Source organism: Magallana gigas, chromosome 2, assembly GCF_963853765.1.
Source record: "Magallana gigas chromosome 2, xbMagGiga1.1, whole genome shotgun sequence".
In the NCBI taxonomy this organism is placed as follows: domain Eukaryota; kingdom Metazoa; phylum Mollusca; class Bivalvia; order Ostreida; family Ostreidae; genus Magallana; species Magallana gigas.
Window position 1 is genome coordinate 7,811,938 of NC_088854.1, and position 23,287 is coordinate 7,835,224.

General features: G+C 33.7%; 3 protein-coding genes across 4 annotated transcripts; 2 read left to right on the top strand and 1 right to left on the bottom strand.

The window, feature by feature from the left end:
* The first annotated feature begins 1 nt into the window (after position 1).
* LOC105329372 (cylicin-1) lies at positions 2–5,585 on the top strand. 2 transcript variants are annotated; one of them, XM_011430594.4, is made up of 13 exons: positions 2–140; positions 730–811; positions 948–1,132; positions 1,388–1,543; positions 1,682–1,823; positions 2,355–2,428; positions 2,783–2,910; positions 3,034–3,266; positions 3,568–3,714; positions 4,078–4,635; positions 4,823–5,132; positions 5,250–5,340; positions 5,486–5,585. In XM_011430594.4, exons 1-13 carry the CDS (start codon positions 106–108, stop codon positions 5,526–5,528), a joined length of 2,184 nt encoding a protein of 727 aa, XP_011428896.3. In that variant the 5' UTR covers positions 2–105; the 3' UTR covers positions 5,529–5,585. The 2 variants fall into 2 exon arrangements, with proteins under 2 accessions (XP_011428896.3, XP_011428895.3); XM_011430593.4 differs by having other exon boundaries at positions 3–140; positions 4,075–4,635.
* Positions 5,586–6,692: 1,107 nt separating this feature from the next.
* Positions 6,693–11,264, top strand: LOC105329374 (homeobox protein BarH-like 1b). The gene is made up of 3 exons (XM_034444004.2): positions 6,693–7,438; positions 9,784–10,082; positions 11,126–11,264. Exons 1-3 carry the CDS (start codon positions 7,201–7,203, stop codon positions 11,222–11,224), a joined length of 636 nt encoding a protein of 211 aa, XP_034299895.2. The 5' UTR covers positions 6,693–7,200; the 3' UTR covers positions 11,225–11,264.
* On the bottom strand, positions 11,043–18,149 carry LOC105329375 (sodium/mannose cotransporter SLC5A10). Its single transcript, XM_066074799.1, has 16 exons — positions 17,945–18,149; positions 16,673–16,761; positions 16,453–16,524; positions 16,227–16,331; positions 15,817–15,876; positions 15,579–15,683; positions 15,361–15,466; positions 15,090–15,170; positions 14,770–14,975; positions 14,490–14,625; positions 14,151–14,258; positions 13,787–13,937; positions 13,264–13,432; positions 12,962–13,177; positions 12,653–12,773; positions 11,043–11,888 (listed from the first exon to the last, which is right to left on the bottom strand). Exons 2-16 carry the CDS (start codon positions 16,754–16,756, stop codon positions 11,647–11,649), a joined length of 1,962 nt encoding a protein of 653 aa, XP_065930871.1. The 5' UTR covers positions 16,757–16,761; positions 17,945–18,149; the 3' UTR covers positions 11,043–11,646.
* Positions 18,150–23,287: the final 5,138 nt, after the last annotated feature.

The following is a 23,287-nucleotide window of genomic DNA, read 5'->3' on the forward strand; positions in this document are numbered from 1 at the left end:
TTTTCTTAGTTGTCTTCGCAATCAGATTGTTTAAAAATGGCGGAAAAGGTTGAATTGTGAAAAATGTGACACACCGATTTCCTTGCTTTTGACGATATTCAGATAATGGTTTTAGAATCCAAGACAACGAAGGTTCCAAGGTTTGTAAAGATCACGTTTTAGTTATATCATATTTGTTTATTTTCTTAAAACCATTTAAAATTAAGCTTTGCATCCTGAACATGCTGAAACATGACATAGTTTGTCAGCTGAGAAACCAACACATGAAACAAACGCTGAAAAATCAGTTTTGTGTGTTTACATGAATAATTTTCTATTAAGAAGGCAATTCAACAATATGATCAACACTTCACACAATGTTTGATATTATACCAGTAGAAATTGTGCATATATATCAAGATATGGCAAAAATTCAAAGATTTCATAATTTACACGAGCATCTTTATACATTTCTTGTGAGATTTATAATGAGAAAATCTAAACCTTTTATCCATTCAGAAATTTTTATGACACAATGACAGTTTTCTGGTACTTTTCACATCCTTGCATTGCAAATTCTGCTTTGTAGAATTTAACAGGATAAAAATGTAATTTACTGTATCAAAATACAATGCACTAAATTATTGGTATGCTGAAATGAAACCATGTCTTAAAAGATTCAGTTATATATTATTGTGTATTTGTAACTTCTTTTTTTTTTAAATTTTAAGTGTTGCTTATTTGTTTTAGGGACCCGTTTGCAGTGAAACCTTTACCTAAAGCATATTATCATCCAAGTAAACACAAGAATCTATCAAAAACACAGAAAAAGGTATTATGCTGGCACAGTATTATCTTAGTATCAGTGCTTTTGTCAACATTTCATAGTTGTAAATATGTAGCTTAAAGTATAGAATAATTTTCATATTGACTTGTCTTCTTTTATCACTACGCCACTTTTGTAACAGACAAAAATATTGGGCAACCCTGCAGCAGAAGACTGCAAAGAGGAGAGTCAACCCAGGGGTCCTGAAGATGAACTCTTTTTGAAGGGAGGTAATCGCTACATAGCAAAGACCCCACCTCCTGAAGACAATGCTTCATCCAAATTTGATGAGTCCTGGCCAAGCAGTGAGAGGCCATCTTCTGTGGGGTATACTTATAACTATAAACATTTACAGACACTGCATTTATTTTACAATAAATCTAGATCTTTCATTGATTCTTAAATTTGTTAACTGATATATTAACTGAATGTGTAAAAAATGGGCCAAATTTAGTCAAATATATGTACAGTGTTCCTAAATTTCATAGAACTTGCATTTAGGACTAAAATTTTGATGATGAATTTACAAACATAATTTAAGCCAACATTAAACAGGGCTAAGGGGCATTTGTCTTATTACAGGTTAACAGGCACCGATGACAAAAGTCCATACTCTCTCCAGACAATGTTAGATTTGTATGGAAGGAAGGGAGACTACTCTGACATAAAACAGACTCTGTCTTTCACAGAGACTGACCAGAAGGAAGTATCAGGTGGAGAAGCATCCACACTGCAGAGGTAAGTATACTTTTCTCTTGATAAATGAACCCAACATGTCAAAAGTTTTATCATAAAGATTCATTTACGGTGTAGTTTAATACCAAAGAACTGTTCAGTTGATGATTTTGGTCACTTTATGTTTGATGACTGTTTTAGGTACATAGAGAGGTTCCGTAGAGGAGAGCCAATGAGTCGAGAGGATAGACAGCAACAAACAAAGGCCAGCTCTAGAGACTTTTGGTGGGTTGACCCAGCAAACCGGGAAAGTGAGGCAGTTAAAAAGCAGCCAGTCAGAAAGGTGTGTACATTTAATTAAAAGATAAATCATTAATTCACTTTTAAGTTTCCTGAGATTTCGTAATAATTTCATCCTCAAAATTCTTCAATACTGTATACAGGGAAATATTTGCTACTGTTTTATTTTTCCCTCTTTTGCCTTCCTTGTCAGCGAGCTAATTCAAAACTGGGCAGATTCAAAACTGTTTTTAAATACGGTAATTATGTTAATTAGAAATTGCATCTATTTCTAACTGTGTCTGGGCAAATTCAAAATGGAGTGAAACTGTAAGTGAAGAAGAGCGAATAAACATGAGGATAAAATAACCTTGAAACAGTATTCCTTTAGTAAAAGTAAAGAGTTGATATAGCCCATTTACATAAACGTAGTCACTGATTCAGTGAATACATTTATGTAAATGTGCTTGTATTAAGTTTACTAGAGAAACCAACTCTGTTTCAGCAATGAATAAATGAAGCAAACTTGAATGTAGGTTACTTTAAAATAAATTATGTGCGTGACATTGATTTGTTTTATTAATTAATAAATTAGGCAGCTGAGAGATCCCCTCCTGATGATATAACCCAGAGGTTGCAAGAACGAGCAGACAAATTATTAGAACGGAGGTAAGAGTAAAATAAACATTTATCAAGGACTGTACAGGGGGATATTTCCATATGTAGGTACACTATAACATGAATTTTTTCAATGATATGGCAATTAAGTCTTGGAATATTTTTTAGAATTAGTGAAAGTCAATTTGTTTATTTGAATCAAATAACCCCTGTGACAAGTTATCCATGTTAACAGTGTATTTTTGAACAATTGGCAACAGTGATTTGATGAAAATTTCATTTAAATAAAAAGTCATGATTGTTTAGCATTTTGATATGATATTGTTGGTACTGAATGTGTCCTTTGGACAAGATATTTTTATACACGTACATGAATTGTTATTGATATATATACATTTCTATCAGTGTGAGTACAGTTGCGTCCTCCGACCCTATTGTCAGTACAGACGGACTTGGTAGTTCCCTCGATGGAAGTGCATCTATATCAAGCTTTGAAGAGCAGCCTTACCGACCAGTATTTGCCAAAAATTTAGGTATGTTTAATTTTACTGCCCATAAGAAAATACTTATTTTGAGATCTTATATAGATCTTTTTTTCAAATGCAATTCGGAATAAGATAATATTGATTGAATGTAAATGAAAATTATACACTCAGATAATAGGCCTTCTAAAACAAGATATCCAAATTTGGACCGTGGGTATGCACCTTATTCTCACCCTCCTGATACTTCAAACTTCCACCCCCGGGTGTCAAGGCCTGCACGCCCAGAGGACGACATTCTCCACCAGTGGAGAGTCAAGCGTCGGCTAGAGTCTGCTCGAGATGTAGCTGAACACACCCCAGCCAATAAAAACTCTTTTGGTTTTCTGTCAAAGCAACCTGACCAGGTAAAGATACTGAACATTTCTTGATTTCTTTGTCATCGTTTCAAGTTGTTATGAAAAACGTTAAGAGACATTATTTTTTTTATCATAAACTTAAAATTGTTAGATGAAATGGAACATATTATGTTTGTTTCATTATTTTTACAAATTTTAAATTGCAGTTTGATTTTTTCAAAAAAGAAGTGATCTTCTTTAAACTTGTCAAGTAGCATATGTCAAAAAAATTTCTCAACTGACTCTCAATCCAAATCCTGACAAGTCATTTAAAGGAAATTAAAAATAAGATGGCTTGTTTTATGTTCAGGAGGTGTTGGATGCAAAGTTATCAGAATTCAAGGAGCGACTATCAGGAAAGAGAACTCCTACAGAACCCCACCGACTGACTGGGAATGTGAGGTTCACACCTGTGCCAAATAAAAACCTGACCAAAAACACAAATACTGAAAATATGGTACATGTTTTATTGGATTTTGATTTATAACATCTACCTCTGTCAAAAAAGAAGAAATATAGAAAAAGTTAATCATTTTCGGATAAACGTAGACAAGGCTTAAGTCTTAAATAATGATAAAGTGTCCGAGATGAATTCTCCTATTTCCTTAGAGACTCTATGGAATCAGATCTGGGATTGTGTTTTATATAATAGGTGCATATAACTTAATACACATTTAGATGTACATGTGACTGTGTTGTTGTGCTAAAGCCCTTGTGATAGGGTGACTGTTGTATTAAATATGAAGTAAGTTAAAGTGACATTGCACAATTATTTACCCATGTTTCTAGCATTAAGTTTGTTTATAATGCATTGCAGCAGGAATTTGAGCAGAGAGACACTGATTCTCTACCCACGATAGCAAGCCCCACCCTTGGGAGGCATGGCAAACAGACAGGGGTGGAGCCTCATTTACATCTCATGTGTGATCTTCTTCCTTGTGGACATTCACAGCAGTTCTTAGAAAAAACTTTGAAGTCACACACAGATGAAAAGTCTGATCAGGATTCAAAACAGTCAAAAGGTTGTGAAAGCTCAAGAACAGTGAATGGTAGGGATAAGAGTGATTCTGATTCTGCTAAGGAAAAGACAGAGACAGGGAGGTATAGATACTTACAAGCAGAAAGGCCTCATGATGATGAGGGGGCAGTCAAAACTTCTAGCAAGCAAAGTGATACTGAAAATGATGAGGACCATATTAACAAAAGGAAACTGAAAGAAAGCAAGGAACAGGAAAGTTCAAGTGATAAGTCAGATTCTAAAGAATCGAGTAAAAGAAAGAAGAGTCCACGTGATAAGGAGGACAGTGTTCCAAAACCAAGAGAGTGCCACAGTCCATCAATGAAAAAGTTTGAAAGTGTGAACACAGCTATTGGACAGGTAGAACTATAATTACATGGGTCAAATTATCCTAAATAAAATATGAAATATGTCTTTATATACAGTTTGCATGTTTGTCTAGATACCGGTATATCAAAGCACAGAACCCTAAAAAAAATTGTTTTGGGATCTGCAAAATGCTATAAATGGGTAGTATCTAATATCAACATGTTTTCTTTTGTTGCAGGTAATCAAGGACCGACTGTTTACTTCCTCGCTGAGTACAGTCATTGACAGTGTGGATATCAGTGGGGTGGATCCTAACAGACAGAGTGGGGAGTTCACAGAATCCACCCGAATTACTCCCCATGATCCCTGCCCTCAATCAGAGTTATCTCCTCCTGATCCCAAACCCCCTAAAGGATTATCTGCCCATGATTCAAAGCTGAGAGACAAAAAGTCAGAGACCAGAAAAGAGAGACCAGCAAAAATAGTGAAATCTGAATCAGACCGCAGGAAAGCAGAGAGGGTAGCGAATGTGACAGAGTTAGAAAATGGTGAGTGGAGAATGTGGCATTAAATCAAACAGCTGAATGAATTTAACCATTTGCTTTTGTTGTGATATGCTTTTGAAGATTTTAATGATGTTCACAATTGATTTGTGATTTTTGTAGAGGATAGCTATGAATCTGATGGAGAATTCCCTGAGGATCAGTTGTTACAGATTCTTAGAGCACAGCGGTCAAGCTATGAAGAAAAACTAGGGTATGTAAAACTAAATATAGAGTATAGCTTGTTTTATCCTGGTTTTTATTAATATCTGAAAGTATAGATATTTAATTATTTCACAGAATTTCTCTTGTATTATTTTTGTTTTTATAGTAATTTCTGTTTATGGTTTCCTTTTCAGACACATTGACAAACTGCTGGCAGAGTTATCTCCCATTTCATAGTACTACATGTATATATTAGTATAACTGCTACTGTAATAAATATGTATATATTTTTAACTGTGTTGCTTTTCCTTACTGATTGAATACTTACCTGCGCCTTCATTAGTTACCTCAAGTGAATCAGGTAAAAGTAATGTGTAACAAAGAATTAATTTGAGCAAGAAACTGGACTCTCTTCAGAGACGAAAGATCTAAATGTTACCCGTGTAGGCAAACCTGTCAGTAGTTTCATTTAGAATGTTCTATTGTCAAAATGATAATTCATTTTCTGTGGGCCCAGTTTACCCTAAGTCATTGGCCAGTCCGGAGACAGATTATTTATAGTTCCCTCTCTTCCATCTAAGATTACTGGGATTTAATGATTTTCTACCTACCTATGTAGTTATATTTTTAATGATTCATCCTAATTTTCATTGTTTCATGTCTTCTTGTCTTGCATATATTTTATAAAAATTGAGTTTGAGAGTAATAATGTAAATCACAATATCAGTCTAAATAAAATGTCAAATGTTTTTGGAAAGGTGAAGAGAGGTTTATTTATTTCACTCTCTAATGAAAATAATGACCAACCCCATCCCTTCAACACATGTTCCTCCCCCTTCAAAATTCTTGCTACTGGTCGGATTTGTTATTGTGCTTTATTAAATATATACAGTGATTTGTAAGTGAGAGGGTTGGCGATCTCACTGATGTAATGGGATACCGATCGCAATCAGCGGCGGACTCTAGCGGTAAGTGACGGCAGAATTTGTCGCTGTCGACTCCAATATTTACAATCGTTTAGCGCCCTTGTTACCCAGTAATTGTTGCAGATCTCGTTTCTCGCCTATCTACTGCTAACCCAGCCAGAGAATCACATGGTGATCATATGTGTCAAGGTTTATATTCAGACCTCGGAAAGCATCAAAACATTAAAATTATATATGTTTTAACGTGTTTTAACCAAATATTTTGGAAGGCATATGCATATCAAAGTATATGTAGAACTTAATGTAAGACCACAAACACACACCTTTAAGTGTTATGAATGAATATTTGCATTAAAAAGTTATTCATTTAATACACGCACAATGTATTAAAAATCCTCACCGAACAACCCTCCTCTCTGTCTGTCTGTCTCTCTTTCTCTCTCTCTGTGAAAATATTTTCGTTAACCGACTTTGAAGAGTAAAGTAAATGTACGTAAAATACTGAGAATTTAAAAAAAACCGTAATAAGGCCAATTAAATCGTGAGAACCTTCGGTGGTTCCCTGGAGGTGTGTGGTTCCTGGCCACTTGACCCCCTTTGTCGTGGGGGAGACATGTGGCCGATGGTATGTTTTCCCAATTCGCCTGGGCATCGTTAGATATAGATAAACATTTACAATCATACCTCCATCACATCTGGAATGTATTGCACATTCTTTATTTGTTTAACACTAATCACTCTTGATTGGCGAATTAAGTCAGCAAATATTGAGAAAATTACATGTGATCGCCCGATTTTATCGCGCCTCCTTCTGTACGCTGCTTCTTGACGCTGTTACTGGCCATTATTCGACGTTTAAGAATCGCTTAGGGACGCATTATACACTTAACGGAGGTGTATGCCCCCAACGAAGTTTCTTAGAGATTTGACACTTATTATTAACAAACCAAAAAAAAAAAAAATTATTAGCACGCTATGTTGTGATGTTCAGTCAAAATTCGCAATCCTTACGCCAAACTCCAAACTCGTCGTTTTACATCCGGGATATATTGGGGGCGGATTCCGGACCAAATGGGACACCGGAAAAGTATCCGGAATACGGACCAAGAGGAGGCCAGGCCCTGGTGGGATACCCGCCAGGTCCATACACAAGTCACGTGATGGCACACCAGTCCCTGGTCCCGTCCAGTCGGGCTTATCCCCTGCCATTCACCGGTAGAGGTAAATATCATTATACTTTTTACCTTAATGTGAAAATGACAATTTTCTGAAAAGCAATTTTTAAAAAAAATAAAAATGATGCGATAAGATTCCGGAAAAATTGACAAGTATGTACAAAAAGGAAAAAATAAGGGTAAATTTTGACGGTGTACAAGAATTGGTACACATTTGATTTTGAATAACATTTATCCTACCTATAGTTTCCTTTTCTACACCTATAATTTATAAAAATGGAAAAATAAGAAATACCTAAATTAATTCGTTTCATCAAAATTAATGCAATAAATATTAATCTCTTATTTTTACATTTAAGAAAATAAACAAGAATGTTCTTTTTCGTAATTTTAGTGATTTTTTGTGAACAGGCGTAATTGTTGTCATTTTTTTTTCAAAACTTTCTCCTAGGCTATTTATTTCAAGTATTTATGTACTGTGATTTTGAGAATTTTGTTTTGCTGCAAACTGTGCTCTTATGATAGTTCTGCGTGTATCTTAAAGGTTTGTGGTACTCGAGATCAAAATTTTAAAAATTATATAATTTTTAATTTTCTCAAAATAAAAATTCCTTTACCATGGAATATATATTGCAACGCAATTTTTGTACAGGACGATAATAATATAAAATTGCTTTATTTTAATAAAGGACTTCAAGAAATGTATTTATAAATAATGAAAATCAATTTTACAATTATTGTATTGCAGCTCATATTTGTAAAAAAAAAAAAAATGAAATTCAAGTGAATTAAATGGTAAAGATCAAGCAGTTACTTGTATTGAACTCGTGATTAAAAAATAGGTATATGAAGAATAGATGCATGAATGATTAATTATGTCATATTGAAAATTGTGTATGGGTGGTCGTAAATTAGAGATTTTGGATATGACAAGTCAGAAGATATATTTTAGAATGACGATAAACTCTATAAGATGTGGTTTTGTATGTCGTAATTTTTAGAACCATTGTGTATAAAATTATTCACATTGTCTTTTTGTATCATAACAATATTTACTTTGTCATATGTGTATTTCACACGATATTGCGGAGCAAGCCTCCGTCCGAAAATTGGCCACATCCGTTCCTTTAATTTCAGTGTCATGTTGTAAATTTTGAAATTACCGGGTGGAAGTAAATACAAAATTTACAAGTTGTCATGTTGTAAATTTTGTATTTACTGTCACCCGGTAAATTCAAAACTTACAACATGACATCAGATTAAAATAAAACCGACCTTTAGTGTCTAATGATTCTACATAACTTTGTAGATAAATTCTTAAATTGTGAATTTTCAAATTATCTATGAAATGATTTTGTCTTTTCATAAGTTTATAAATAATGCTCTCTCTCTCTCTCTCTCTCTCTCTCTCTCTCTCTCTCTCTCTCTCGTCACTGATAATGAGATTTCCTTCATTATACTTTGCTGAAAACTACTTCTTTCATAATAATTCAATCATAATGAATTGATATTGAATACTTTACAATTTATTGATATACTACAGATATATTGATATATATCACTGCGCTTGAGGTAGAATAAATATTTCATTTTTTAGGGCATTTCCATTGCCTGTTTAATTTATCTAAAGATTTTTTAAATATTTCATTTTTAACCAAAAAAAAAAAAGATTAGAACTAAAATGGTGTCATGCATAATCTAATTAGAAATATCATTTTTCAAAAAAAAAAAAATTAAGACGGGAATTCGAATGAATTAAAAAATTAAAATAAAAGAATTGTATCTATTAAAGAACAAAACTGTGCATGCATATAAAGATTTAGATATTTTTCTTTATTTTCGGAAGAGATATATATATATATATATATATATATATATATATATATATATATATATATATATATATATATATATATATATATATATATAAACATGTATATAACTATGTAAAAAAAAGTCATGTAGAACTCTGAGAATTAACGTGGATGTCGTCGATCACAGTAGTGTTTCTCAGGTTCTTGAACAATCAAAACAATGAAAGACATTTCTATTAAATGGAAAAATTAGATATACAGTGTTTATGTAGACATACATGTTTCTTTTTGCTTTTATATATCATTCCATATAGATATTTTAAAATTGATTAAAGAAATTCATAAATACATGTTTCTTTTTGCTTTTATATATCATTCCATATAGATATTTTAAAATTGATTAAAGAAATTCATAAACCAATCCACTAATTTTTTTCGTGATACTACGAGCATTTTCTTAAATGCTAAATAATGTTGTTTGCAATATACATACATGATTAATATCGATAATTGTGCTCTTTATCAATGATTTACTTGTATGTAGTTAACTACATTTCGATAGTTCAATTCATTTCAGTGGGTTTTCCGATGGAATCCCTGCTCGACCTCCAAGATGCTAGTTCCCTGCCCATCCCTCTCCCCGTCTACATTCGACCCCGCTCCCCCGGGGATACCACGGCCCTCCTGAGACCCAAGAAATGTCGGAGGAGTCGCACCGTCTTCACCGAGCTCCAGCTGATCGGACTGGAGAAGAGGTTCGAATCCCAGAAGTACCTCTCCACGCCTGATCGGATCGACCTTGCGGAATCCCTCGGACTTTCTCAGGTCCAAGTGAAAACTTGGTACCAAAATCGACGCATGAAGTGGAAAAAATCGGTAGGATTATATCATTATTTTTTATCGAGATTTAAAGGTGCTTATTATTTCCCTAAAAAACGTTAAATATTTGTTACATGGATAGTCTTTGTACGAAAAACATTTAGAAATACAGAATTTATAGAAACTTGATTTGACCTTACCTATTGATGACGTTTTATATCTGCTATAGTTAATGTGTGTTATTAATTTTAATCTTGTCGTAAAACATAGACATTTAATTTTCTCTTTCATTGGCTTCACTTGGTTCTTGTTTTTAAAAATCGTCCTCATCAAATCCTGTCATCTAGTTAGTGCGTGTACATTGTTGTTATAGCTATACTCTGTCCCGAGTTTTTGCTTCCACCACTTTTTGCTTGATATTTCAATAATAGTAAATACCTTTGTGCTCAAACTATGTTCATCCACTAATATAAAAAATGTCCAGATTATCTGTTTTGAAACGCCCCCCTCTACCGCTTCAGGTTTCAATACACATCCCGAAATTGAAAGTCTACGGAGATTTTGCATTGCAACAGCCATTAATAAGCCCGGATGATAACGTTAAAAAATTGCGCGATGTATTCCGAGTGTATTCCGAATGGAGAAAAGATGTTAACATTCCCCATTATAAATCTCCGTAGGGAATCTGTTTTCGTTCCTGTGAATTTTTTCTGAGTGAAAAGGGATAATTGTTCAATGAAGATATATTGGATATATTCCCTTTTAACGATTTCAACTGTATTTCTTTCATAGGTATGTGTATTTTTATTAAAAAATCATCAAAAAGCGATGGAAGCAATAACTTGGGACATACTTTAATAGTAGAGATTTTACCCGATATATCCCATACACTATACTTGTTATTTTACGTTTCAATTCATATTTCTCAATTTAAGACATTTTAAAAAACTAATTTCATTCGCCTACCGTATACTCATCATTTGCAAATTTCTTGTTAGTCAAATAAAAAAAAATAACACAAGTAATTGCTTTTTAATAAAAAAAAATATTTATATTAATAACTCATACATGCTTATACATATCTACTATTGTTTCATTAGATTACACAAAATGAGCGTAATGCTGGACATACGGGTACCTCAGACACACAGGAAGAAGTCGAGCCATCAAGTAAACCAAGTGCGCATGCTCCCACGTGAGCGTTTCTACATCTGTTTATTTTATGTATTCATGAAAATAATTCAAGTGTTTGGTGTATGAACTAATTGTGATTTAAAAACAAATGTTATGTACATTTATTGGCAGCTTTTGTATTAAACAGAAATGATTTGTTAAACTCTCTTTTCATAACATAAAAATGAAGTTGTGGTTTGCATTGTTAATCTTGATAAAATAGCCAGGATACCCTGACCTTCGTATTTTTGATCGGGTTTATTCTAAATCGAGAAAACAAATATCCTGGGACAGCACATAAAGAAACTGACAGTGTTTGAGGAGAATTATTTTATGGTAAAAATACAAACATGATTAATACAAATTATATTTGGGCATGTATAAAGGTATTTATAAACATATATCTAAGCAAGACGTTAGAATTTTACGCATAGAAATAAAGATAAATTCAGTGAAACGTGCCATAAAGAAAACCCGTGATGACCATTCCAACCAGAAATATACCGGTCAGGACATTGCTCCATTTAGGGTCCTCCTTCATGAAGGCTTTCGTTGCTCTATCATCAAACACAAAGTCTTCTTTCTGATCGTTTTTAGACGACACTCCGCAGATTTCCTTCACCCAGCGTCTCCACATGGACATACGGTCAGCGGAGGGGTTCGAATTCTCGGAAATGTCCACATTGGAGGCTAAAAAATGTTTGCATACGTTTCGCTTTTTACAAAACACTGATTTAAACCCAGATCTTTGACCCACTCTCACACTCACAATTTTATGTCTGGGTGAATTAAAATTTCGGAGCAGTTAAAAGATCTGGTTTAATCAGACTGAAAAGCCTATAAGTTTTTAAAGGGCATGGTCACGATTTTGGTCAAATCTTATTTTTGTGTTTTTATTATTTACAATGCTTTAGGAATGCATTTTTAATGATCAAATAAAATTTTGGTGCCAGTCGATGAGTTATAAGCAATATACAGGGCTCACAATTCTTCGTCATGTAAACAAGGCTCTTGCCCTGTTTTTGTTTATATAGGTTCAATATACCAGTAAAAAATCTTTTTCAAGCTAATTTGTCTATCTTCTTATTCATTTTAAGCATAAATAAACAGTTACTAACGATTAACACATTCATTTGAAGTCTAAAACTGGAATTTTCACTTCAACATTCAAAATGTAAACAAAAGCTTTGTGTACATAGTGAAGAATTGTAAGCTCTGTAACTCGCCTATAACTCAACAAATCACAATCAATTTGGTTGCCTACTAAAAATGCCTTACTGAAGCAAATCGAAAAAATAATTTTTGACCAAAATCGTGACCATGCCCCTTTAAGATCAGTGACAATAAAAAAGTAAGAAAAAGACATTATCTTGACGAGCTCCAGTTTTGATACCTAAGAGGAATGAGTCAAGTTCTAGATCATTATTTAAATATTTGGAAGAAGAGCCTCTTACCGTTACCCTTATCTGTTTCAGAAGTAATTTTCTTGTTCACCACAGAAATGACAATTTCGTCTTTAAACTCTTCAGTCTCGCTGTTTCCAGTTATCCGGTTTTGCCATACAAGGTTTCCTATCTGTATAGCAATGGTATAAGTGATTCAAATGAAACACCAATGTAAATTAAAGTAAAGGTTTTTGGAATACCCTTAAGACTATAAAAACTTTCAAAATGTTGGATAATTTCAAGTTCATTTTTAAATCATCTGAAAGTATTCAACATAATTTATAAACTTGTGTTGAGTGTGCACATGTAGACACTGACCGTTTCCTCTGTTGGAGGTTTGGTCAGGAGGCTGATGATGACGATAGCCAGGGACGTGATGACAATCACCAGAGCTCCGAAGTAGGTATAGTGGAGATTGACCAGAATGGACGGTCGTGTGTCCTCGTGTCCGCACTCAGGCGCGGGGTAAGCCAGGTCCAGGACCAGCCGTATTACACCACATATGTGTCCGATAACCATACCCCAAAACGCACCCTGTAGGAAATCAAGTTCGCAGTAACATATCAAAACTAAATCTACAGTAAACAGTACCAACTAGGAAATGCTATAAATTATGGTACCTGTTCTGACATACGTTTCCAAGTAATTGCAAGGAGAAACAGAGCTCCAATTGGCGTGCCTAGGTAACTTTGAACTGCATTGATGTAGGCAAACAGTTGTCCCCCTTGCGAAGACCGTAACAACGGGATCCAGAGTATGCTGACCACGCAGAGAGCCACGATAAAGATCCTGTAGCAAATCAGAATATACAGTGTGGCAAGGCTTTTCCTTATATTATGATGTTAAACATTAAATCAACACGTAAACACTGGTTAACATGCATGAACGAACTCCCCTTTTATTAACAAAGCGGTATGGTTGTTGGGATATTAGTTAAGAGATAAGCCACTTTCTTACATCGACCCTATCAGAAGTCCCATTCATGTAATTTTTTGAAAATTGTCCCCCTTCTTATCATATTTATAAAAAACATTTCCCCCTTAATAAGCTGTTAATATGATCCTTTTTTAACCCCCCCCCCCATATAATCTACTCAAACACATTATTTAGCATGACCTTTTATCAAAGCATACAATAACAGACCTGCCGACAACCAAAAGTTCTTTTTCTCTGGCTGTGGGGCGTATTCGCCTCCAGAGGTCCATGGTGAAGATTGTGCTGGCGCTGTTAAATATAGAGGTGAGGGAACTCATGTTGGCCGACAACATGACGGCCATCAAAAGTCCGCGGACACCTGCAGGAGGAAGACCGTTTGTGATTCTTAATTGTTAACCTTTACCAGAATTGAACTGGAGATCTATTCGATCGCTAAACCTTAAGTTTTGAAGTTTCCTTTGGAAACAATACTTTTGTAAAGAAAATCCTTCTCTGTATAATTCAAAGTAAATTCGATAGCTGTAGTAATACGACTTTATGAAATCATTATGTGCATTAAACTAGGACATACCGTATGGAAGGAGTTCCAGGACGAGTTTAGGGTAGGCTATGTTGGAGCAGCCTACGGGATTATCGCAGATTTTCTGACATTCCTCGGGATCAGCACATCCTACTTCATCTTGATTGATGAAAAAAAACCCAAAGAACTCGATTTTCAGCTCTTAACAATTATGAAATTATGTCAAATGAATATGAGGTTGCTAAAAGTGGTGAAACGGTAACTGAGTGGAACATCTCTGCAGCTCTTTCGACTCACTTTCACTTGAATAAGTGGCATAGTTTCATAGTGTAAACTTAAAATAAATGTAACGATCTAGATAAAACAATTTCATGTTAATTTTGTCAGAACCTGGATAGAGAGCCCTGCTGATCATTCCTGGGAATATCATCATCACTAATGGCAGCATCTTCAGATAGCCAGCCAGGATAGCTCCACCTTTAGCATGGGAGAGGTTCTTGGCAGCAAGGGATCGCTGAATTATAACCTGGATAAAACACGTAACTGTATTAGATTGTGTTACATTGTGTAAAAGACTTACTAATGCAAAAAAAGGACACATACAGTTGTTTTGTATTTAAAATTATACTGGTATACATAGACGCAGAATTTTGAATTTTGCGCCAATCACCTGATCACAGCACCAGTACCATAAGCAGCCAATGCTTGACTGAAGAAGAAGTCCAGGCCAAGGGTTATCTGAGTTCACGGGGTCACGGAAAATATGGAATGCGTCATCAAGAGGCAATCCACACGACGTGTTGCCATCTCGAATAGCAGGAATAGAATCCATGTATTTCTGTTGAAATTCTCCATATCCACCTATCTTGTGAAAACCTACCAAATATCTCTTTTAATCATTTTCATTCTTTATCAAAATATTGAGAAATCGAAATAATATCACTGTCGATGATTATTGAAGGTGACTCTGGTCTAAGTCTAGACACTTACTGACTCCAACTACAGCAAAGGAACCCAGGGTCAGGACAATGGTTTGGAAGGCGTCAGTATATATAACGGCCGTCAGTCCGCCTGTAAAGATTTATACACACCACAGCGGTAGTGTACATATTTTGGCTTTCTTGATATCATTTAAGCTAGTTATATACTTTGTTTTATGGTGCTGGATAAGAGATCTTAAGTTGAGAACTATCCTATAACACGATAAAGGAATTCTGCACTAATATACTAACTAGTAAATAAGTATGGCCATATCGTTTACCAAGGACAGTGTAGATGCCTGTGATTAGCAGAAGGGAGGCTATAGCGACGTAGTTATTCCATCCCAGAGCCAACTGTATAAACAACGCCCCGGAAAAAATACTGACCTGTATGTAGAACAAAGCTATTATTATTGAACATACGTGGTACAAAACTTAAAACACTAGAATTTTCATGTTTCCTTTCGGTTGGAAATTTTGTGATTGTTTAATTTGTTACCGCTAGTTTTGTGATAATGTAGAGCAGAAGAGACAACAAACTCATGTAGATTCGGATCCTTTGGCCTCCAAACCTCTTTCCAAGATATTCTGGTAGAGTGTACACCTAAAGAAGATGTGTTTTATTGAGTGTCCAGTTTCTTATGAAATACTGACAACAGAATAATTATGGAAAACATTCCAACTGGAATCAAGTAGGGATTACTATAGTATCTCTATTCCTTAATTAATTGCCTCACCTTTGCCGAAATATAGACGGGAAGGAACAGCCAGGCAGCTAAAGCAATAAGAGGAAGGCCCTGAAAGTACAAGGCGTCAAATCATGTTGAAAACGTCTGGATGTATTTTTTTTTATAATAAATATGTCGTATATGTACGGAGTTTTTGTATTGAACACATAGCCTACTCTAGTTATGCCCAATATGTAATACAATCGGTTCTTTATACACGTAAATACATAAATATGAAAATACATAATAATACTAGTGATACATTCTTAATGCATAGCAAAAAGGGTTTCAGGAAATGTTATGTTTATATGTAGACATTGTTTTACCAGGTAGTGTTGATGCAAGCGTGTGGTTACGTTATTTGTTGTTTCTTTTATTTAATTTTGGTAATTCGAATAGAAGAGTTATTAGGATCATACCGTCCATTCGTAGGAAATCATGGCTATTCCCGCGGCAGCCCCTGATCCTGCTAGTCCAATGAAATGTTCGGTCCCTATATTGCTAGAGTATATGGAAGCTCCAATCTGTATTTGTTCATATCAAAATTATAGTTCGTGTATTGGCACCGTTTCAAAAGTTTCAAACCCAGTCTTTTTACTTTGATTGACTATTGTTTGTTATTTTCTAAAAAAAATAAATAAATACCGGAAACCATGTCATCCGTCGCCCCGCCAAAAAGTAACTGGTCATTGTCCCTCGGGCGTGTCGCCAAAATGCCTATGAAAAAAAAACGGTCCTTCTTAAATCATAAAGTTTCACACGCCTTTTTTAATATTATTTTTTGCAAAACTTTGTATAATTTTTAAATGATAACATAACTATCATTAATTGAATTAACCAATTCTGTAAATTTAAGTTGACTTACCCATAATCCCACAGCTAAGACAGCCATGAAGTAGATGACCACTACCAGTATATCCGACCAATGGTCCAAACCTCTTTCCACCATTTTTCCTATTAAATATAGCATGTTACGTCTGATAAACAGCTATTATATAACATTTATATTCATTGTTGTTTCACAGAGTTCTCGGGGTGCACTCATGTCTACATCAGGGACAAATACTATAACGATACAAAAAATTATTCGATGTTTTTCAAGCTCTGATATTACTGCAATAGTGCAATCTAATCGAAAAATAAATATATGTATTTATATGAAAAGTTTAAATTAACAAAGTAACCGAATATCTTTACATGTCATTGATGATAAAAAGTAGATCTCTAACACATAAATGAATAGTGGTTAGATTATATAGCTAAAAAATGTCGATTTTTCAGATTGAGGATCTGTGACAATATCATCGATTTTCAAAAACTATTAATTAAATAAATAACATAACATCAATTTTTTCTGCAAAAAATTCTGGTTATAAAATAAATGATTAGACATTTGCTTCTCATACAGTTTGCTTGTTGAAAATTGAGTTAAAGACATTTATTATCGAAAAAGATTGAAAGATTGTTTATTTCTCGTTCAGATGAGTTGGGTTTATTATCAATATTAATTTCAATTTCAATTACAAGCCCATGCATTATACGTTAAAAGTTAAAGTTAATACCTTCGTAAATTATTGCATCTTTGCTTCGTGCTAGACCTTGAATCAAGCATACAAATACATTGGTCACTTTTGTTGATAAAGGTATTAAACAACACGTTTAAACGATTAGAGTTTTAGCCTCATTTGAGAATCATAGCTAGTTTTCTTTTTATGATGCATTAAATATCTAATGGTGTAAAATTGTAGAAAGCTTGCCTTTTCCCAATTCCAAAAAGTTTAAATTTAAATTTTAAAATAATGAACCTATGTACAAATTTACAAGTTTATATATGCTTATGTTTGTTTTGACCTCTTGACCTGATCTGCGGATCACTGAGGCTAAATTTCTCCTCGATGAATTTACCTGACCCGGTGTATACCTGTCACACATAGTCAAAAACTAGTCCGTCCAAGGGGGTTTATGTTCACATTGATATCGATAACCAAAAGTGCCAAATGTTTAACCAAAAAAAAATACTGAATAAATTGGTACTGTACCTAAAATCTCACACGTGCAAATACGTGTTTTTCTGTCAAAACGTAACTACATAAGGCATAAATATGCTTTTGTACAGGCATAATTCAAATAAATTTACCTGGCTTCGAGTGAAGATGCGCCCTGTGTTCCTCGAGTGTCAATGTTTACCGTACGCTGTTTTGTATACACTTCTAAAATTTAACGCAAATCATTGAACCGTAGACGGTTCAAAGCAATTTACAGTAACCATATTTTTTATAATCGAAGTGAACAGAAACGCGAATTAAAATTTATATAAAATCAATTCAGAGAAAGATTTAGCACTTTTTTGCACTTGGGCTCCCAAGCTGTACACACTTACAAACATTTTCATACAAATTAAAAAAAAGATATATTAAAAATGCAACAAGAACTAAGATAACATTTTCTATGAAGCACTTACCTACAATTAATGCTGAAAGAAATAATACAGTGCATGTTATAAATAAAAGACTTCGAAGTTTGAGTGAATAAAATATAAACTAGCCAGAAAGCTTTTTGCTTATGAAAATTCTGTGAAGGCAAATCGGCCTGATATCTCTGAACAAGTCCTTGAAACAATGATATGCTCACTATATCTTTTTAACGTTGTTGAAACTGCAATCCTTAACAGAGCCATTTGATAAGCAAAAAAGAAGATAAGCAATTACTTTATTTTCCAGGTACATGATCACAAAGAATAATGAACAGATCACAACCAGACTTCTAAGTCATTTCTTTTTAAAAAATTCAATATGATAAATGATTATACTTAGATTTCCTTTTGTGTCTGTACAGTAGCTAGATTGTGTGCCAAAATTCCATCATTTTGCCTGGTCAGATTTGTCCCCATTTTACTGTTGCTCCAGAAAACTTAAGGGTAGAATTCCAATGGTGTGGTAGAAAGAGGGTCAGAGTAGATTGAATTTATTTCATAATATCCGCCAAGTGTGTTTTGAAAAAAAACAATTTACATAGAGAAATTTACGACAAATGGCAGTATATAATATTCTTCCAGACCACTTCTATTTCCACATGACTAATTTTTTTTTAAATCTTATTGGTCAAAACAGTTCAAAATGATGCAATTTTGACAAATATTTAGCCAATATGAAAGACTTCTCCAGAAATGAAATGACAAACGTTGCAAAGTTCAAGTGACTTACGACGCTTGAATCTCGCGTTGTGTCCAGCACTTCTATAATCTATGAATTCTAACTTGATTGAATACCCGTACGATTTTGGAATAGCAATTTCCAGTACATTCGCATCAAGAACAATATCTCGTTTTTCAATTACAGTAAATGAACCTGCTGGATTCGTTTTGATGTAATGCATTCTTAGCTTGTTAACAACGATTCCAGCTATGACTTTAATCAACTATCTCAAGGAGGTGGGTAAGGTGGATCCCTGATCGAGTGGTGACATCATTGATAGTTTCAAACAGGTACAGTACCGATCAGACCCAACCGAACAGAAATTAGACTTCAACTACACCCTGGGTTTGCTTCCGGGGCCTGCTCTGGGTTTGCATACAAATGTATAAAATCATTGAAAACATGTATTTATCATTACAAGAGTTTCACATAATTATTTTATATACTTTATGTTAATTATGAATTGCATTGTTAGCAGAACAACATGTAATTTTGCATGTAAAGAATGTTTTCCTCTTTCTACTGTTTATATTCAAAATATTAATTGTAGAATATACATATACTAGTACTGTTCATACAGGTAATTTTTAAACAAGCAAAACAAATTGGGGTTTACATGTTCTAAAAGTTGTAGAGAGATAAGTGGTGTAACCCAAAAATTGCCTTAGCTTTTTAAAGATAAAAGATGTATTAAATCCCAAAATCTAAATATACCAGTTGACCATATATTAAAATTAGCAAAATATGGTCAAATATTAGAACATATTTTTTCCCCTTAAAGTATCCTTTTTATCAGTTACAATTATCATTTGATTTAAATTTTCAGAAAATTAAACTCGTTTGAATTAAACATTCACTGAAAAATATTTAATAAAAAAGGCGGTATTATGCATATTGTAACGAATCTAGTCGTAAAATAACCACCTTAGGCATGCATTTTTGAGTCTTTTTTTTTTTAAAAATGTCATACAAACAACTACAAGAAAAAGACATTACTTTAATAAAATATTTTCTGATAAGTGGCCATCTTTTATGTATTGAAATCATCCAGCAAGTAAAAATATTTTTTGGAAAGGTTCAGAAAGCAAGTTAAATCTTTTTAGGACCACTTTGAATTTGAGGACTAGTCTGTCGTCTAAACATTTATTTCTCTGTAAGTCCCATGGTATGAATGTATTTCTTCTGAAATTGTACAAGAACCAATCAATACCCAGTGTCAGTATTCAGTTTATGGTGTCACAAATTGCTTACTAGAATACTCAGCTTTATAGAATGACATGTGGTGATAACGAAGAGATAAAGGCTTACCCTCACGTAAACCAACTGCGTTTCCTCCAAAGTAAGACATTTTAATCTCTAATTTAATATTTAATCTCTTACTGTATCCATTTTAATTAAGATTTTGAACACTGCAAAATATACACTTTTGTTTGCAGGTTTGCGACAAAATTTAAACTTAAAACTTAGAAGTTTCAAACTCTTTTTTTTAACTTCAAGTAAAATTGCGTGGCCGTGCATGCACGTGTCTAAAACAGATAGCGATTTATTAATCCAAACACTCACTCGAAATCATTGACTTTCATTAGCTCACCTGAGCTGAAAGCTTCTTCTCTAAAACCGCTTATCCAATTTCAACCAAATTTGGCACAAAGCATCCTTATGGGAGGGCGAATATAACTTGCAGAAATAAAAATCTGATCTGTATTCAAAGCGGAGAAAACCTTGAAACTGTAGAAAAAGGGGGGTGCATTTTTAAAAATCTTCTTCTCATGAACTACCGAGTCCAATTCAACGTAGTTTAGCATAAATTATCCTTATGGGAAGGAAAATATAAATTGCAAAAATTAAGTGCTAATTCTGTTTCAAATCTGAGTTATTACGAAAATAATAATAAAGGAAAGGCGTGTTTCAATCAGTTTAATAGCTTCGGGCTCGGCATCCGGTAAAATGGGTATGCAAGACTTGGCCTGAGCAAAACAAAAGATTGGCAGGTATTAATCTGCCAATCTCATTAAAATTTCAGGATATTTGATGGACCAGTATATTTGTATTCGCTGTAAATATTGCTGCAAATAATGCATATTTGGAATTGACGATTGCCGATCTGCCCCGGCTTTTATTTTGCCATGGCCCGGGTTTGCATACCCATTTTACCAAGACTCGTATTACATACTAGTCTTCTAAAACGAGGTTCTTTGTTTAAAGCAGCCATGACATTATACGAAAAAGGGTCGATCTGACTATGATGAATTTGCTTGCTATGCAACAGTTCGCGTATGAAGGGAAATTTTTGAAACATGCAAAATATATTTGTGCCGATTTTGTGAAGTAAATTGAGGCTAAATATTTCAATGCGTTGACAGTTTTCACAGGTATGACGTTGGTGTTAACTTGTTCTGATTTTCGGATCGTTTTCATTATTTATGCTTTATAACCTGGGACCTATCGTCTGTATTTCGTGATTTTTACGTATCAAATCAAACAGAGACTTCGGTAAATCAAACAGTTAACTGTTTACCTGCGCAAATTAAGCAAAATCTGATGTATCACAAAAGTACTGAAATACAATTCATTCTATCGGTAATTCGGCATTATCTTTTGCGTAATGGTAGATTAATGCAATAGGTTTTGTTGAGATGCTCGGCATTTTCTCGAGTCTATTCAGTTTAAATAGAGTTTGATATCGCTGAAATATATATTGAAATATGTAGGTATATACATGTATATATATGATTCATTTCGAAAAAATAAATTGTGTTCTTTATTTGTTATAGTGCATGTTTCTTGTGTTTAATTGTTTACAATTTCTATTTACTAACCATATTTGAGTGTTAAGCTTCGAATTATAAGCCAGATACAGATATTTGCTCACAATTCTTTGTTTGTACACAGATCTTAAAAACTAAAGATTAAAAAAGTAAAAAAATTGGTCAATATTTATTTAAAAAAATTTTAAAGTCTGTTCTTCCAGAAACCAATTTTAACAACTTATTGTATTGTAAACTTAACCTTTTTTCGTCATTATTACTCCTACTGTACATGTGATCCTTTGACTGTGTTTGTGTTCATTGGTATAAACTGATTTTGAACCTCAAATACCAGTGAAATGGTCTTAAGTGAAGAAAAGAATTGAAAATCTTAGGCCATTCTTTTTTTCCATTTTAAATGCTGAATAGGAAATACCAAGTTAAAAATCTTAAACTGATTGTAATAAACTCTTGTGAACAAAATATGACTCAAACCTAGGCGAACTGTGAGCTCTGTATCTTGCTTATAATTCTACGATTGACGCTGAAATTTTGGTTAAACATTAGAAATTCTATATGAATTAGAGTATGTTAAATACTTGTACAAACAAAATAAAAGAATGATATTCTGTATATACCAACCTCTGGGGCCCCCTCTTTATACAATAAATAATGTGAAATCTACATCAATTTTGATAGTTTTTCAGACACGAGTAAATAAAAACGACATCTTTAAAACAGTTTCCATAGTTCTGACACATTTATGTTGCGGGGATAAAGTAATTATCGCTATTTCTAAGAAAATATCACAGCGGAAAATTATCCTGGTTTGTACGCAAAGTAAATAACAGTCATTTAATTATAATGGAGAAGACAAATAAAAATTTTGAATGTTTTTAATTTGAGGAATTGAGCACGTTGAGGTACAATTTTCTTCTTCACATCTATACATGTAGGATTTTTTAAATAAAAAACAATAACTATTATATTTTTTTTTTGAAAATACAATAACTAGTAAGTTGTTGATGAAAAAAATGTACCTAGTATATGCTCTCATATATTTTGATCGCTTTACAAAATGGTGGGGGGGGGGGGGGGGGGGGCAGAACGAAAATATAGGGAATTGGAAGTTAACAACTTAACAGTGTACCCCCACCGAATGTTTAGTTTTATATATTGCGTAGGATTTTCTTATTCTGGTAAAAAATAGTATTTCATGAAGGTTCAATGTCAAAGATTACGTGTATGCAAAAATAAGTGTAAAATTCGAATACTTTACAATATTTATTTTTTGTAATTCTACCGATGGACCATATGGCACAATATCTTTTGAACGCCCATTGTTGCTCAGGTGAGCGATGTGGCCCCATGGGCCTCTTGTTTTTAAATTGCATTGTCTATTTATTATATATTGGTGTTCATTTTTACATATTTAATAAACTTTGGATTGTTTTATATTATTTCATTGTATAATGCTTTGCAAAACATGATTATTGCTCTAATTTAGTTTTGAAGATGTAGACCCCAGTGCCAGAGAAT